Source organism: Primulina huaijiensis, chromosome 15, assembly GCF_012295235.1.
Source record: "Primulina huaijiensis isolate GDHJ02 chromosome 15, ASM1229523v2, whole genome shotgun sequence".
Taxonomy (NCBI): domain Eukaryota; kingdom Viridiplantae; phylum Streptophyta; class Magnoliopsida; order Lamiales; family Gesneriaceae; genus Primulina; species Primulina huaijiensis.
This window is the reverse complement of record NC_133320.1, coordinates 8,681,506-8,696,026: the sequence shown is the minus strand read 5'-3', so window position 1 is coordinate 8,696,026 and position 14,521 is coordinate 8,681,506. Positions and strand designations below refer to the sequence as shown.

The 14,521-nt window shown below is 33.8% G+C and overlaps 2 protein-coding genes across 3 annotated transcripts; both read right to left on the bottom strand.

Annotated features, from left to right (window-relative positions):
• Nucleotides 1-4,435: 4,435 nt before the first annotated feature.
• Nucleotides 4,436-9,277, bottom strand: LOC140958210 (enoyl-[acyl-carrier-protein] reductase, mitochondrial). 2 transcript variants are annotated; one of them, XR_012171756.1, is made up of 9 exons: nt 8,887-9,277; nt 8,350-8,481; nt 7,730-7,873; nt 7,552-7,654; nt 6,636-6,735; nt 6,348-6,424; nt 6,195-6,273; nt 4,969-5,156; nt 4,436-4,756 (listed from the first exon to the last, which is right to left on the bottom strand). XR_012171756.1 is itself a non-coding variant. In XM_073415583.1 (9 exons), the coding sequence occupies exons 1-9, from the start codon at nt 9,167-9,169 to the stop codon at nt 4,663-4,665; spliced, it is 1,131 nt and encodes a 376-aa protein (XP_073271684.1). In that variant the 5' UTR covers nt 9,170-9,276; the 3' UTR covers nt 4,436-4,662. The 2 variants fall into 2 exon arrangements, 1 of the variants encoding a protein (XP_073271684.1); XM_073415583.1 differs by having other exon boundaries at nt 5,038-5,156; nt 8,887-9,276.
• Nucleotides 9,278-13,072: 3,795 nt separating this feature from the next.
• Nucleotides 13,073-14,077, bottom strand: LOC140959281 (uncharacterized). Its single transcript, XM_073417153.1, has 2 exons — nt 13,805-14,077; nt 13,073-13,714 (listed from the first exon to the last, which is right to left on the bottom strand). The coding sequence occupies exons 1-2, from the start codon at nt 14,075-14,077 to the stop codon at nt 13,073-13,075; spliced, it is 915 nt and encodes a 304-aa protein (XP_073273254.1).
• Between the last annotated feature and the right edge of the window lie 444 nt (nt 14,078-14,521).

The following is a 14,521-nucleotide window of genomic DNA, read 5'->3' as shown; positions in this document are numbered from 1 at the left end:
TTTGCTAGACAATGAAGGTGAGTGTTAAAAGGTGTCATTATATGCATTAAGGTGGGAGTTACAAGTGTAGGCTTTGAATGCAATTTGAAATGATTCTCATTCCTCTTGCTAGCCGATACATTTTCTCCTTCTTGCTGTCTATTCACGTTTATTTGCTAGCAATATGGGCTGAGGAGCTTCAAGGAGAATTATGGTGCATGTATTACCCATAACTATGGAGGTTAAAAGTGAGAAATGATTACACTATGAAAACCATTTAGTGGTAAATTTGAATGAGGTTTAAACAATTTTTGAATTGTCTTAACCAAATATTATTACTACTTCTTGCATGGTATAATAGTGTTTTAATCTTGCATTTTAAATTCTTAAGGTTTAATACACTCATTATATATATTTTTAATGAATGACAAATTAATTTAGAATAGAATATTGCATGGCATGCTTGACTTAAAATTTAAGTATTTAAATGTTATGTTTAATTTCTTAAATATATTAAGCCTAAATTAATTCCTCCCCAATTTTTTACACATTTTAATTTTTAGCTTTAATTAAATATTGAACCTAAAAGAATTTATTTAATAACTTGGTTCCAACTAATTTTAATAAATCCTAAAACATTCTTTTCCTTTAAATTAAATTATTCCTTGACTTAAATTAAATTTAAGAATATTTTCTTATTATTAATCTTATATTAAATCTCCAAACTCCGGTCCGGCCTCGCGTATTTATCCTGAAAAATAAAACTAAACATCTACTTTTAAAATAAATAATCATGACTTAAAATTTATTAAAATAAACCAAACACTTCATATATTTATAAAAATTCATTTTTAATTTAAATAGTAGCAATTATGCATGGCTTATACGTAATCTGATTTTTCGGGTTCTACAATACAATTGTTTTATTGTGTTGTTAGAGCATAGCTAACTTTAACAACGTTGTTATATTGCGAGTGAGTTCGGGAGAATAGCTTGTGATAGGAACGAGTAGTATAATCCGTGGATCTACAATTTACATAGACATATGAAATTGGATACGTGTCGATAGTTATGGTCCTAAGGGTCGAAAACTAGGAGATTTCATATATCGATATGCGATTCACTCTTGATAAATAATTAAAGACATTTGATTACTTCACTGAGTAGAATTAGTTTGGCATAGCTTGAGAGAGCGTGTTCAATTGAACAGGAAATCATGTCAGAAGCGTAAATCACTATCGAATGAATTAATAAATTAACGAGGGGTAGGTGAACTGAAATTTTCAACAAATTCATTTTTCATTGAAATTTAATTAATCGATCTAGCTTATATATTTCAGCATTTAATTCTTGAACTTGTTCATTGAGCTTTTATTTAATTGTAGTAGTCATAAGCAATCATTCAATTTTCATTGCTAAAGATTTAATAACTTGAAATAATAATTGAAAAATACAGTCTTTAGTGGAACGATATTCGTACTCTCGTACATTATACTATTACTTGACATTGTGCACTTGCGATTAATTTTCGAGCATACAAAACCATATTTTTATTGAGGATTCCACAGTGCAAGTTTTAATCGATCATGAGGGTAGGTTTAAGGTTTTAATTGTAGTGTTTAGGTTGCAAAATTATGCACTAATGGGACCTAAATAAAAATTAAAGGGATTAAAAGGGTTTTGAGCCCATTAAATAATAAAATAAATTCATCTCGCTCAATAACACACTCGAAAAATATTTCGTTTATGTACGTTTTTAAAAATATTGCCTGAACCCTCAAAAATTTCTTCGACTCGTTAAAATTTGCGTGCCGGTTAAAAATATGACTCAACGAGTAAAAATACCCAACAAAGGCCCATTTTCAAAAATTACACTTAATTACACTATATATTAAATAATTAAAATTAATCATTTAATAAAATCATTTTTCTTTATCTGTCTCCGGTCTCTGTTCCTCATTCGAGCACGAAAACTACTAAATGCCTTATAATGAAACTTTAATATACCATGAATCAAACCACATATCCATGCAATAATCATTCAATAAAATAAATAAACACATATTTTAATAAAACCTTAGATTGCATGCAGTCAGGTTATGTAGCTCGAATTTCCTAGATCTTACACATATAAAGTAAATACATAATTAGATAAAATTATAAAATATTTTTAAAATAAAGATTATTTACACGTAAAAGTAAATAAAACTCAAGTTATATGTTGGCTTACTCGGCACCTACTATAACAATATTTGGATTAATGGATTTAAAGATAGAGATTTCAAATCCATTATAACAAATAAATTGGTTTGTTTGAATAAATCCACACGATAATAAATTTCAATTTCCAAATAGTTATTTATGAATCATTATTAGATATCTCACATAGGATTAATTATGTTCTTGAGAGTTATATATATAGACTTGAACAATCCATCCGTTTGAGCTAACTTTTATGTAAGCTCAAGTTCATGATACTTTGATCCATTGTTATGTGTTGGACCATCCTTATGGGTCACCTGTTAAAATTTCTTGTAAACTTTCATTTCTGTGCATGAGGGTGTGTTAGATGTCTTACATCAACTGAATTAAATTATTGATAGTTGTATATATGAACTCGGACATTTATCTCAACTTGAGCTAACTTTTAGGGTGTAGTTAAATTCAAGTCCATGATCCTAATAATCATTACGATGAATTTCAAATTTAACTAAACATAAAGTCATTTCAAATATTTCCTTACAAACACAACCTAAAGAGTAAGCCAAATCCTTAGTATCCAGTGGAGCTCAAATTAAAAATTCATACTAACACAAAATTTTGAAAAAGCAAAAACTCCATTCTAGAATTTGTTAGTGGTCGACCACAAAAAAATTGTTTTACTTAGATTAGTTCTATAAAACATCATTTAATATAACTAAGACATCTCCGACACTCATGCCTCATCTTACTTACGTCACCCCAAAAGTCCAAATTCACCGTTTCATTACATCACACAGGGACCCAGCAAAGAGCCTTGCAAGAAAAGGATCAGGAATTTGACTCTTTTGACCCTCCAAAAACCCCATTTAAAACTCCTACTCTCGCTCAGTTTCTGGTTCATATTTCCGGACGACCAAATTAGTCCCCTGTTTTCTTCAACAAAATTTAACAGAAACAAAGATGGAATTCAATGGTCAGAAACCCATTTCCAAATCAAGCCAAAGGCTTCCACCTAGGAGAGGGCAGATCAAGATCAAGATGTTCAAGTTGTTGGCCAAATCGGCTGCAGAATTATGGCGATTAACGATCGGCCAAACAGAGAAGAGAAAAGAATTCGAACTCAGATTCCACAACTCCACAAGAAATTCTTAGCTCCTACAACTCCAGGGATGAATCTGTCACTTGATTTTTCCACTGTGTTTTACAAGAAATGACGTTCGGATGGAAGTCTGTGTAGACTGTGAAGTGTGCACCATTGGAAGCAGCAGAGGAGGTTCTGATATTGTTTATTTATCATTTTTTAGTTGTTAACTTAATTTGATTTTGTAAATTTTTGCTTTGTATGCATCGACTCTAATTTGTATAGGGAAATTAATTGCAAATGATCATTGTTGGAACTCATACGTTTCACATACACGGACTGTCGAAAACAAATATCATTATTATTTTAAAAAATTTCTGATGCAAACGAGTAATAAATAAATGTGTGTGGAATTTGAAGATTGAATTTGGAATTATGATTCTTTAAAATTTCGTTTGCTAGTTGGAAACTCCATATGATTATTGTTCTACTCCATTTGAACTTCCCAGACATCGGATTGTACCAAAACTATTCTCTTTCGAATTCGGATGTAAATGACAACACGAACATTTTCATATTTACTGTCAGCCTCCACAATAAATCATAGGGCGCAGGTCGATTTTGTCCGTTCAGATAGTTATAAACCAAGTATCCGAGACCGATAGTGGGTGCCGGGATAAACACGTTATCTTTTTAAAAATTATAATTTCATAATTTATAATAAAAAATTCAGAGATATCTTCAAAATATAAAATACTAATTATCTATTAAAATCATTGGTTAAAATGATTAGTGAAAAATTAATCTCATATTAAAAAGTGTTATCGTATTTAAANATTTGAACATTATTAAATTTACTAGCGAAAAGAGATCATTTTATCACATTTTATAATAGTCATGCTAACATTCTTAAAACATATTCATTAATAATAATGAAATTACGGAATATTTGATAATATATTTCAACATGGCTTCTACATACTTCTACACTTTTAATCCAAAAATAAAAAATAATACTTTCGTTAAAAGTAATCATGTTTGGTTTAGATTTTATTAAAATATTATGATTTCAAATTTTAGATAATTGATTTACATAATTTTTTAAGTTAATTTGATTTTTTTTAAATACAAGTGGTGTTTATTCAATTAATTTATAGTTATTGTCGAGTAATATATCAAAATAAATTTAAAAAATTATATTTTATGCGGTTATCAAATCGGGTAGGAAAAATCCTACCGACCCGACATATATATAATTGGGGGTCGGGTGTTACTCAAACCCAAATTTTTCAAAAAATAAACCGATCCGATTGTAAATGCCCACCCAGTAAATGTGCAGACTACTTGGTTCCGGAAGTACAGACGAAGTGATACAGAGGCGATGCTGTAAATAATCAGAATCAGAACTTAATCACTTGTTTGGGTTGGCTCCCTAGCTTTCCCAGGGCTTTATCCAATGCAGACGGAAATTGGTCGAAAGGAACGAGCTCCATCCTGTAATTCATACATCGTGTAAACAGCGATGAGCTAAAATAACATGTAATAATAAAGTTGATTGCAATATCCAGTCTCCCAGATTATGAATAAACAATAGCTTTCATGGTATCGGTGGAGCACGAATAAATGAACTCGCCTGATAAAATTCCAAAATGACAGGCAAAGATGGTCAAGTAATATGAAAAAATTATTTGAATTTGAGGACGTACTGCGGTATGATAGTTATGTTCATTATTTTTTGCCAAGAGAGGGAGTGGAGCACAGATAAGAAAGTTTACTCGTATTTTAGTTTCCCATCACGGGTTAGACTTAAGAGGTAATCTAGCATTTCCCTGCACTCCTTTGATTTCTCAGTAGTTAGCCATTTTTGCAACCAGAATCCTCTCAAGGTAAGGTCCTGTCAATGTGAAGAAAAATATCAACACAAAAGGAACTAAGAGAGTTCATGTAAGTTGCGTTTCTGCTGAGCTATAGGTTATTTGGACTACAGTTACAAGCTTTGCACGATCAACACACAGAATTGAGAGAAATATGCACCCATTTGGTTTGAAGCAAGCAAAAAAATTATTTTGAGAACTCTAAAACACATCAAGTTTAGACTAATATTCTATTTGTTGTGCACGTATCAAATGAAAGATGCTAAATATTTATGTTTCTCAAGTCTATAATTCCAATATAACGTGGCAAACATAGGTTTTAGTATGGCATTCAGCCTCTCATTCAAATCTCCAAATCAAGGACTTAGGGGAACACATGGGGGTCTCTCTTAAGCCATAATGGGCTCGATAAAGTAATTTTCCAAAAGATCATTGCCAAAGGCAAAGTAAGACTAAGACCAATATCCTTTTTATAGCAGGACGATAACCCAACCAAGGAAGCAAGATTCCTTTGAGCTGGCTTGCATCCTCTAAACTATTTTGGCACACCTCTGTTTAATTTCTCAAGGAACATGGTAAGACAGAAAGGTAGTGCTTGCAAACGCTTAAAAATAATTATTATGAACTTTTCTTTTACAAAGTTTTGCAAATTTGTAAAAGAAAATCAATAATCACTTTTTTTTAATCATTTGCAAATTCTACCTAAATAAGCAGATTGTCTTGATAACTCTTTGTGATCCTTAGCCTGAGACATTTATATAAACATCATGACAGAATAAATATAGACAGGAGCAACTAATTGATTAAGCTATTCATCCCTAAATATCTAAAGATTTCCACCATCATCGATACTGTTCAAAATGCTGGAATTTTTGAGATAACGGCATCAAACAACAAAAATAACAGCTCGTAAGCTTACTAAAATTGTTGGTATCTTCTCAAACTAGTGAATTCTTCCTTTTGAAGTTAAATCATGCAGATCTTGGCAACTAAGAATGCAACTTCAAAATGTAAAACTCAACATAAAAAAGTGGCAATCCTAATCCCTCGAGCAGTACCTTGAATATGAAAGATGAGGTGGAGACAGTGACGGGTTTCTTTGACATTCCACCATAGGTAACCATAGTCCCACCTTGCCTGAAAGTAGAATAACAATCTCTCAAAAGAAAATAAAAATTGAAATTTTAGAAGCATAAAGGATAGTGGCGTACTTCAGGAATTTAAGAATGGAAGAAGCAGCATTTCCACCAATGCAGTTAAATCCTAAGGCAGGTTCAGGTGTATCAGCCTGCAAAGTTAGGGATGAGTAGAAAATGAAATAAAAGACCAACATTAAAAACAAATAAAAATGTGATTTAAAATCTCGAATAATGATGAGTAAGGCTGAAGTAATTGTCTCCCAAATGCACAGGGAAGTGTTATAGGAAAAATTTGCAGCAGGACTGAATAATTATTCCAGTGTTCAGATATCAGAGACAAAACTAGCTTCCAAACATTACCAGAAGGCTTTTGACATTTTTCACTTCCAGTTGGCTCTCAGTAAACACTTCATCCGCACCAAGTTTCTTGAGATTTTCCTTCACTTCATCTGATCCGGCCCTATATTTTGCACAGGTTTGAACAGTTGTATCACCAACAAGTGAAATACTGAAATTATACTACTAGAATTTTCATTTTGACACGTGCTGGGGTTCTTTGCTTGTAAAAAATATAAACTTGCCACTTCCATTTTGAATCCACGTTATAACCCATTACTGGCTTCCTTGGGTAAGGTTTTATTAAATACTTGCTGTATGACAAACAATCACAGATGGGATTAAACCATCCTGAAAAGTTAAAAATAATGCAACACAAGAACATTAAAAATAATGCAACACAAGAACATGAATAGCATTATGGTAGATTTTTTAATCAGCCTCACTGATCCAGAATAACTTTTCCTTCTTGGGCTGTGAAACCTACAAAGGTTATATAAATAAATTTATGGAGAGGTGGCACCTAAGGTAGTTTGGGAGAGGTGGCACTGAAGGTATCCAAGTTAATTGCAGTATAGATAGGGACACCACTATGTAGATCACGATACATGAAGAGGCGTGAAGTTAAGCAGTAATACATAATAATTTCAAGAACGTAATGTTTTGGTAGACCGAGTCATATATTATATTATAAGAATTGCCATCCACACTCTACAATATGGCAAATTTGGATATTTATGCACTTTATACTTCTATAATCATAAAAGGAAATTGAATTAGCCACTATTTCATGGATTAGCGGCATAACTATGAAAGCTGTGAGGAATCCCAATCCAAAAGTTAATGAAATTCTATGTGCTACAATGGCATGCAAATATGAGATATGAGCCAATCAAAGGAAAGTGGACATTCACTAAATTTGGAGCCATCGAAATTGCACCTGTCTCTGATAAGGTTGATTGTTTTAATGCCCCTAACTTGAGCAAGCTGAATGACACACTGCCCCACAATGCTAGAAGCACCATTTTGGACAACAGCATCTCCTATTTTGATGAAACAGATGAGAGAAATGTCAGAAAAGACACTGAAAAACATTATCTGGACAGAGTGAATAGTACCTGGATGCAGATCCACAAAGTCCTCAAGCATTCTCAGGGAAGTCAGAGGATTTACAGTAATAGTGGCAGCATACTCCAGAGGTGAACTTTTATTAATTTGGTGCCAAACATTCTGCTGCTTGACGACATAAGTTTGCCATGTACCTAGGTATAAGAGGCTGTCACAGGCAATGATATGCATTGGGATTAATATTTTAAAATCAGGAAATTCCAAGTGTTTACTTAGTGGAATTTCCTACACATAGGAAGCACATATCAGGTCGGGCAGACTCACCCACAAAGCAATTATGTGTGAATTGGCATACGGCATGGTCTTGAATAATGCAGGCTTATAGCTACACTAGTTTTAATCTTCAATATCATGGCTCCTAAATAGTTTTACATTAATTATATGGATGTAATGTGTTTATTTAATTGAAGTACATAAGTTCATATGAATTATACTCCAGACTCCAGATTTCTAAGGGAGGGGGTAATCCTCCAGAAACAATTGAATGGTGTGCCCAACAATCGATTTTTACAACAAAATAAAATTAAACCAGCCTCATTTTTCAACCAATAGAAATCAATCCAATCACGTTTAAATTTAATATGAAAAATGCCAAAACGGATCTGCATACCTGAAGAAGGTGGGGAGGGGATGACCCAATCGCCAGGGCTGATTCCCCTAACTGCTGAGCCTACAGAATATACCTCTCCGACTCCCTCGTATCCACCAATGGCTGGCACTGGTGGCCTCACCGGATAAACTCCTATATTCTACTAACTTTCAGTACTAGCCAACAAAGTTTTATTTAATCACGAGGGCAAGTGAAAGTAAGTTGAAAAAAAAAAGGATGAATTTTGCTTATCACAAGTGTAAACCAGGTCTAATATAAATAAAATTGATTTGTTAGTTTACTTATTTTCGAGACAACTACAGAGTGAATAAATCAAAGGTCTCTTGTTATTGTTTGCTATGCAGTAACTTCACTTATTTTGTTTCAACTCAAATTCGATTGAGTAGCATTTAGACAGCACAATTAAGCATAAAAAATGGAAAACGATACCTATGTCAGGTCTTGCTATGCATCAATATTCCAATAGAATTTTCAAGGAGGGACAAAAAATTTGTGCTTTTTTCTTGCCCAATCCACTCCTTCTATAATAAAATCTACCTTCGATTCTGTTGATGTCGGAAGGGTTGATGGGAGCAGCAAGAATTCTAACGCATACATCATCGTCCTTGATCGGAACGGGGGGAAGTTCCACCACTTGGCAAACTGCATCGGGGGGACCATGCTGCTCGTATACCACGGCCTTTGAAGGCGGAGACATAGCAGATGAGAATGCTCGCACGGCTGGGCTTGCACGGTAGAATAGAGAGCAGGTTGATGGCGGAGTAATCCCTCCGAGCCGGGGGATCGCCGCTTTGAGATTTAGTAGCTTCATAGTCGCCATTAACACTAGACCGGAGTTTCACACGCCGAATTAAACTTTATTTTGTCGGCTTAAACGACGACGTCCCGACCCACTCTCTATGTTTGGATACAAGGATTCGGAGGTATTTGGGTGTGTAATAAATATTTTCAAAACCGGTCAATTTAGATTTGAATAAATCTAAAAAAATATTCATAACGGTTACGAATAATAGAGAATATAAAAAATAGAGAATTTAGCATACTTTATTCATCATTTGAGAACTCTATTTATAGAGTTATTTACAGAATTTGAATAGGTAATAATATCAATAATCATCTACAATATTTTTTCTATAATACTCTCCCTTAGATGATTATCGACTCAACAAATTACTTCTAAGAGATGTGGGAGTTCAAATGCTGTCTCGTTAAAACCTTGTCAGTAAAACCCAATGGAAAAACCTGAACGAAGGAAAAAGAGTACAACAATAGATACTCTCCCTGATCTCAATCATCTGAGATCCTTCAACTGATGCATCTCTATCTTGTGCACCAATTTCTTGAATACTGAAGTTGGCAATGCCTTTGTAAATAAGTCAGCTACATTGTCGCTTGAGCGAATTTTATGGACTTCAATATCACCATTTTCTTGAAGCTCATGTGTATAGAAAAACTTTGGTGAAGCTGTAGCCTCCTTTTAACTGCGCAATGCAAGCAGTATTATCTTCGAATATTAATGTTGGGCCATCTTTGGTTGTTGGGAACATACATGATTCTTGAATATGTTGTGTCATAGATCTCAACCACACACACTCCCGACTTGCTTCATGCATTGCAATGATCTCAGTGTGATTTGAAGACGTCGCTGTTAAGGATTGCTTCACCGACTTCCATGATATAACAGTGTCTCCTTGTGTAAACACATAACCTGTCTGGGATTTAGCTTTATGTAGATCAGAAAGATATCTTGCATCTGCATATCCAACTAAAGAAGACTTTGATTTTGTCGAATAAAATAATCACATATCAGTTGTACCCTGAAGGTAACGAAATATGTGTTTTACACCATTCCAATGTCTTCGGGTTGGGCATGAGTTATATCTCGCTAAAAGATTAACAGAAAATGATATATCTAGGCGAGTGCAATTTTCGAGATATAACAGTGCACCAATGACACTTAGATATGGTACTTCTGGACCAACAATTTTTTCTCCATTTTCAGGTGGTCGAAAAGGATCTTTGTTAGCATCAAGTGATCGAACAAACATTGGTGATGCTAATGGGTGTGCCTTGTCCATGTAAAAGCGCTTTAATATTTTTTCTGTATATGATGGTTGATGAACAAATATTCCCTTTTGCAAATGTTCAATTTGCAATCCGAGGCATAATTTTGTCTTTCCTAAATCTTTCATCTCAAACTCATTTTTCAAGTAGTTGGCAGTTTTAGTAAGCTCTTCTGGAGTGCCAATAAGATTTAGATCATCAACATATACTGCCACAATTGCAAAAATCTCATCTGTTCTTTTTATAAAAGCGCATGCAAAATAGCATTATTTTTGTATCCTTCTTTTAACAAATATTCACTAAGACGATTGTACCACATGCGACCAGATTGCTTTAATCCATATAATGATTTATGCAGTTTTATTGATAGTTTGAATCCTTCAGGCACTTTCATATATATATATCACTATTAAGTGAACCATAAAGATAAGCAGTTACAACATTCATAAGTCGCATATCAAGAGTTTCTGATACTGCTAAACTGATTAGGAATCGAAAAGTAGTGGCATCCATCACAGGTGAATATGTTTCCTCAAAGTCAATTCCAGGTCTCTGCGAGAAACCTTGGGCTACGAGTCGGGCCTTGTATCTTACAATTTCACCATTTTCATTCCTCTTTCGTACAAAAACCCATCTGTATCCTACTAGGATTACATTTTCAGGTGTTCGTACTACATGTCCAAACACTCTATGTTTTCTAGTGAGTCTAATTCAGTTTGTATGGCCTTCTTCCAATTTGGCCAATCATCTCTTTGTTGACAATCCTTAACGGATTGTGGTTCTGGGTCTTCATTATGTATGATGTCAAGGACGACATTTTAGGGCAAAGACATTGTCAACAATTGTGTTATTTCGATCCCACAATTTTCGAGATGATATATAATCTATTGAAATCTCATTATTTTCATGAGAATTTGATTCTTCAGAATAATATTATCCAAGTTTGGTTCATTGATTTCTCTTACTATATCATCCAAGATTTCTTCTTCGGGAGCTTTTGAATTTTCTTTCTCTTGTTCCTTTCTTTTTCGGGGTACAGTATCCTTTGAACCAATTGGTCGACCATGCTTCTGGCGTATTTTAGATTCATTTGCAGGTTGAATAATAGCTGGTCCTACGGGGACATCAATTTTTACAGAGGTATTCTCTGCATGTATATGTGACTTTGTCACATTCTTTGTATTAACAAAAGCATCGGGCAATTGATTTCCAATTCTTTGCAAGTGAATGATTCTTTCAACTTCTTGCTCGCATTGATTATTTTGAGGATCATAATGAGATAGTGTTTTCTCATTCCAACAAATCTTTTGTTGTTCTTCGGGACACAGCTTTATTTCCCCTAGATTTGGAAATTCCAATTCATCGAAGTGGCAATCTGCAAATCTCGCAGTAAACAAATCTCCTGTTAAAGGTTCCAAATATCTAATAATAGAATGGTGAATCATATCTCACATAAATCTCAAGTCTACGTTGTGGGCCCATTTTGGTTCGTTGTGTAGGTGGGATAGGGACTTGTACTGCACAACCAAATACTCAAAGGTGAGAAACATCAGGCTCTCGACCATAAGGAAGTTGTAAGGGTGAGTATTGGTGATAATTAGTTGGCCTTATATAAATCAATGATGCAGCATGTAATATGGCATGGCCCCACACAGATGATGGAAGTTTGGTTCTCATCAATAATGGTCTAGCAATTAATTGCAAACGCTTAATAAATGACTCTGTTAAGCCATTTTGTGTATGAACATGGGCAACCAAATGCTCAACTGAAATCTTTATTGACATACAATAATAATTAAATGTCTGCGATTTAAATTCAGCAGCATTATCAAGACGAATTGTCTTGATTGAGTGATCTGGGAATTGAGCTCGTAATTTAATAATTTGCACAAGTAATCTAGCAAAAGCAATATTTCGAGTTGAAAGTAAACTAACATGTGACCATCTAGTAGACGCATCAATCAATACCATGAAGTATTGAAATGGTCCACATGGTGGGTGTATAGGCCACAAATATCCCCATGAATTCTCTCCAAGAAGGTTGGGATTTCAACATCAATCTTTGTAGGGAAAGGTCTTATAATTAGTTTGCCTTGTGAACAAGCTACACATGGATAATCATTGTGTAAAAGAATCTTCTGGTTCTTTAAAGGGTGTCCATGTGAATTATTTATTATTCTGCGCATCATTGTTGCCCCAGGGTGACCAAGTCGATCATGCCATAATTTGAAGCTCTGTTGGTCAACAAAGTTTTGGTTTGTGACAATGTTTGTTTCAACTGTTTTTATTGTTGTAAAATACATTCCAGAAGGGAGTGCACATAATTTTTCTTTTATCTGCTTCTGGTCAGATATAATAGATGTTATGCAAAGATATTCGAAATTATTTTCATTTAATGTTTCAATATGGTATCCATTTCGGCGGATATCTTTAAAGCTAAGCAAATTTATACTGGATTTGCTCGCATATAGCGCATTTTCAATATATAGGCTTGTATTATTTGCCAATTTGGTAAAATGATTTTTGCCTTTCCATAACTTTCAATAATTTTTGATGAACCCGATATTGTTGTAACATTATTTTCAGCTAATGTTAACTCCAAAAAATACCTTTTATTTTGAATGATGGTATGTGTTGTACCACTATCCAATCAAATTATCTATATTTCATCTGGATTAGCAAAGAAATCAGAGACTTCCAAGTGAATTATATCAATTGGATCATCATTGTCCACAAAATTTATCTCCATTTTTCCATTTTCCTTGATTGATTTTTGGTATAGATCCACAAGATGTTTTGCCGTACGACAGGTACGAGACCAATACCCTTCCATTCCACATCTATAACATTTTTCTTCATATACTTTGGAACTCTTCTCCTTTGTTTCTTCATTATTGAAATTCCACTGCTGGTGGCTTGTTTTATGTTTCTTTCCATTTTGTTGTTGATAGTATCTTCTTTGGCCACACCCACGCCCACGCCCACGTTGACTTTCATTGTTATGATTTTGAGTGGAATTAGCATTCGCTTCAGGAAATGCAATTTCATATTCTTCAAAAAATGTAGTTCCATTTGCTTTAGGAAATGGTGTGGATCCAGTTGGGCGCATTTGGTGATTTTTCATGAGCAGCTCATTGTTTTGTTCAGCAACTAGTAAGCATGAGATGAGTTCAGAGTACCTTTGAAATCCACGATATTGCTGCTGCAGGAGCACGTTTGATGCATGAAAAGTGGAGAATGTTTTTTCTAACATGTCTTGATCAGTGACTTTCTCTCCACAAAGTATCAGTGTGGAACTAGTCTTGAATAATGCAGAGTTATAGTCACTTACGGACTTAAAATCTTGTAACCGTAGGTGCATCCATTCATATCAGGCTCTTGGGAGAACTACAGTTCGTTGATGGTCAAATCTTTCTTTTAGATTTTTCCAAAGCTCTCGTGGCTCTTTCACAGTGAGATATTCGACTTTCAACCCATCATTGAGGTGATGACGGAGAAAAATAAGTGCCTTTGCACGGTCCTGCTGGGACATTTCATTTCCTTCTTTTATTGTATCTCCTAAATTCATAGAGATAAGGTGGACCTCGGCATCCAAAATCCATGATAAATAATTTTTTCCAGTCAAGTCAAGTGCTTCAAATTCGAGTTTGGTAATGTTCGCCATTGCAACTTAAAACAAATTATATAATTAGAATTATGACATAAATAGAGTAAAATTGTATTACTATTATTGAAAATAAATATTATAACAAATTATGCACATGTTACCACTTTTACTATGCAATTTTGAAATTTTGTTATTCTATTTGTTAAACTAACATCGATGCATATAAATAATGAGTTATTATATCTAACCATTATCTAGTCTTCATTGTGCATAAAAAAAAATATATAAATGAACATGATATCATTTAGTCTATCAAATTTGGTGTACATTTAGATGTATGTGCTCAATTAATAATTCATGTATCTATTTCAAATTGCACTAATTACAAATTGTAGCATTATAAACTAAAGGAAAAATAAAAATCTTTTATGCACAATTATTCTAAATACGCAAAACAAATATCACAGAATCCTGCCCAACTTCGTAAACAAGCCATATATT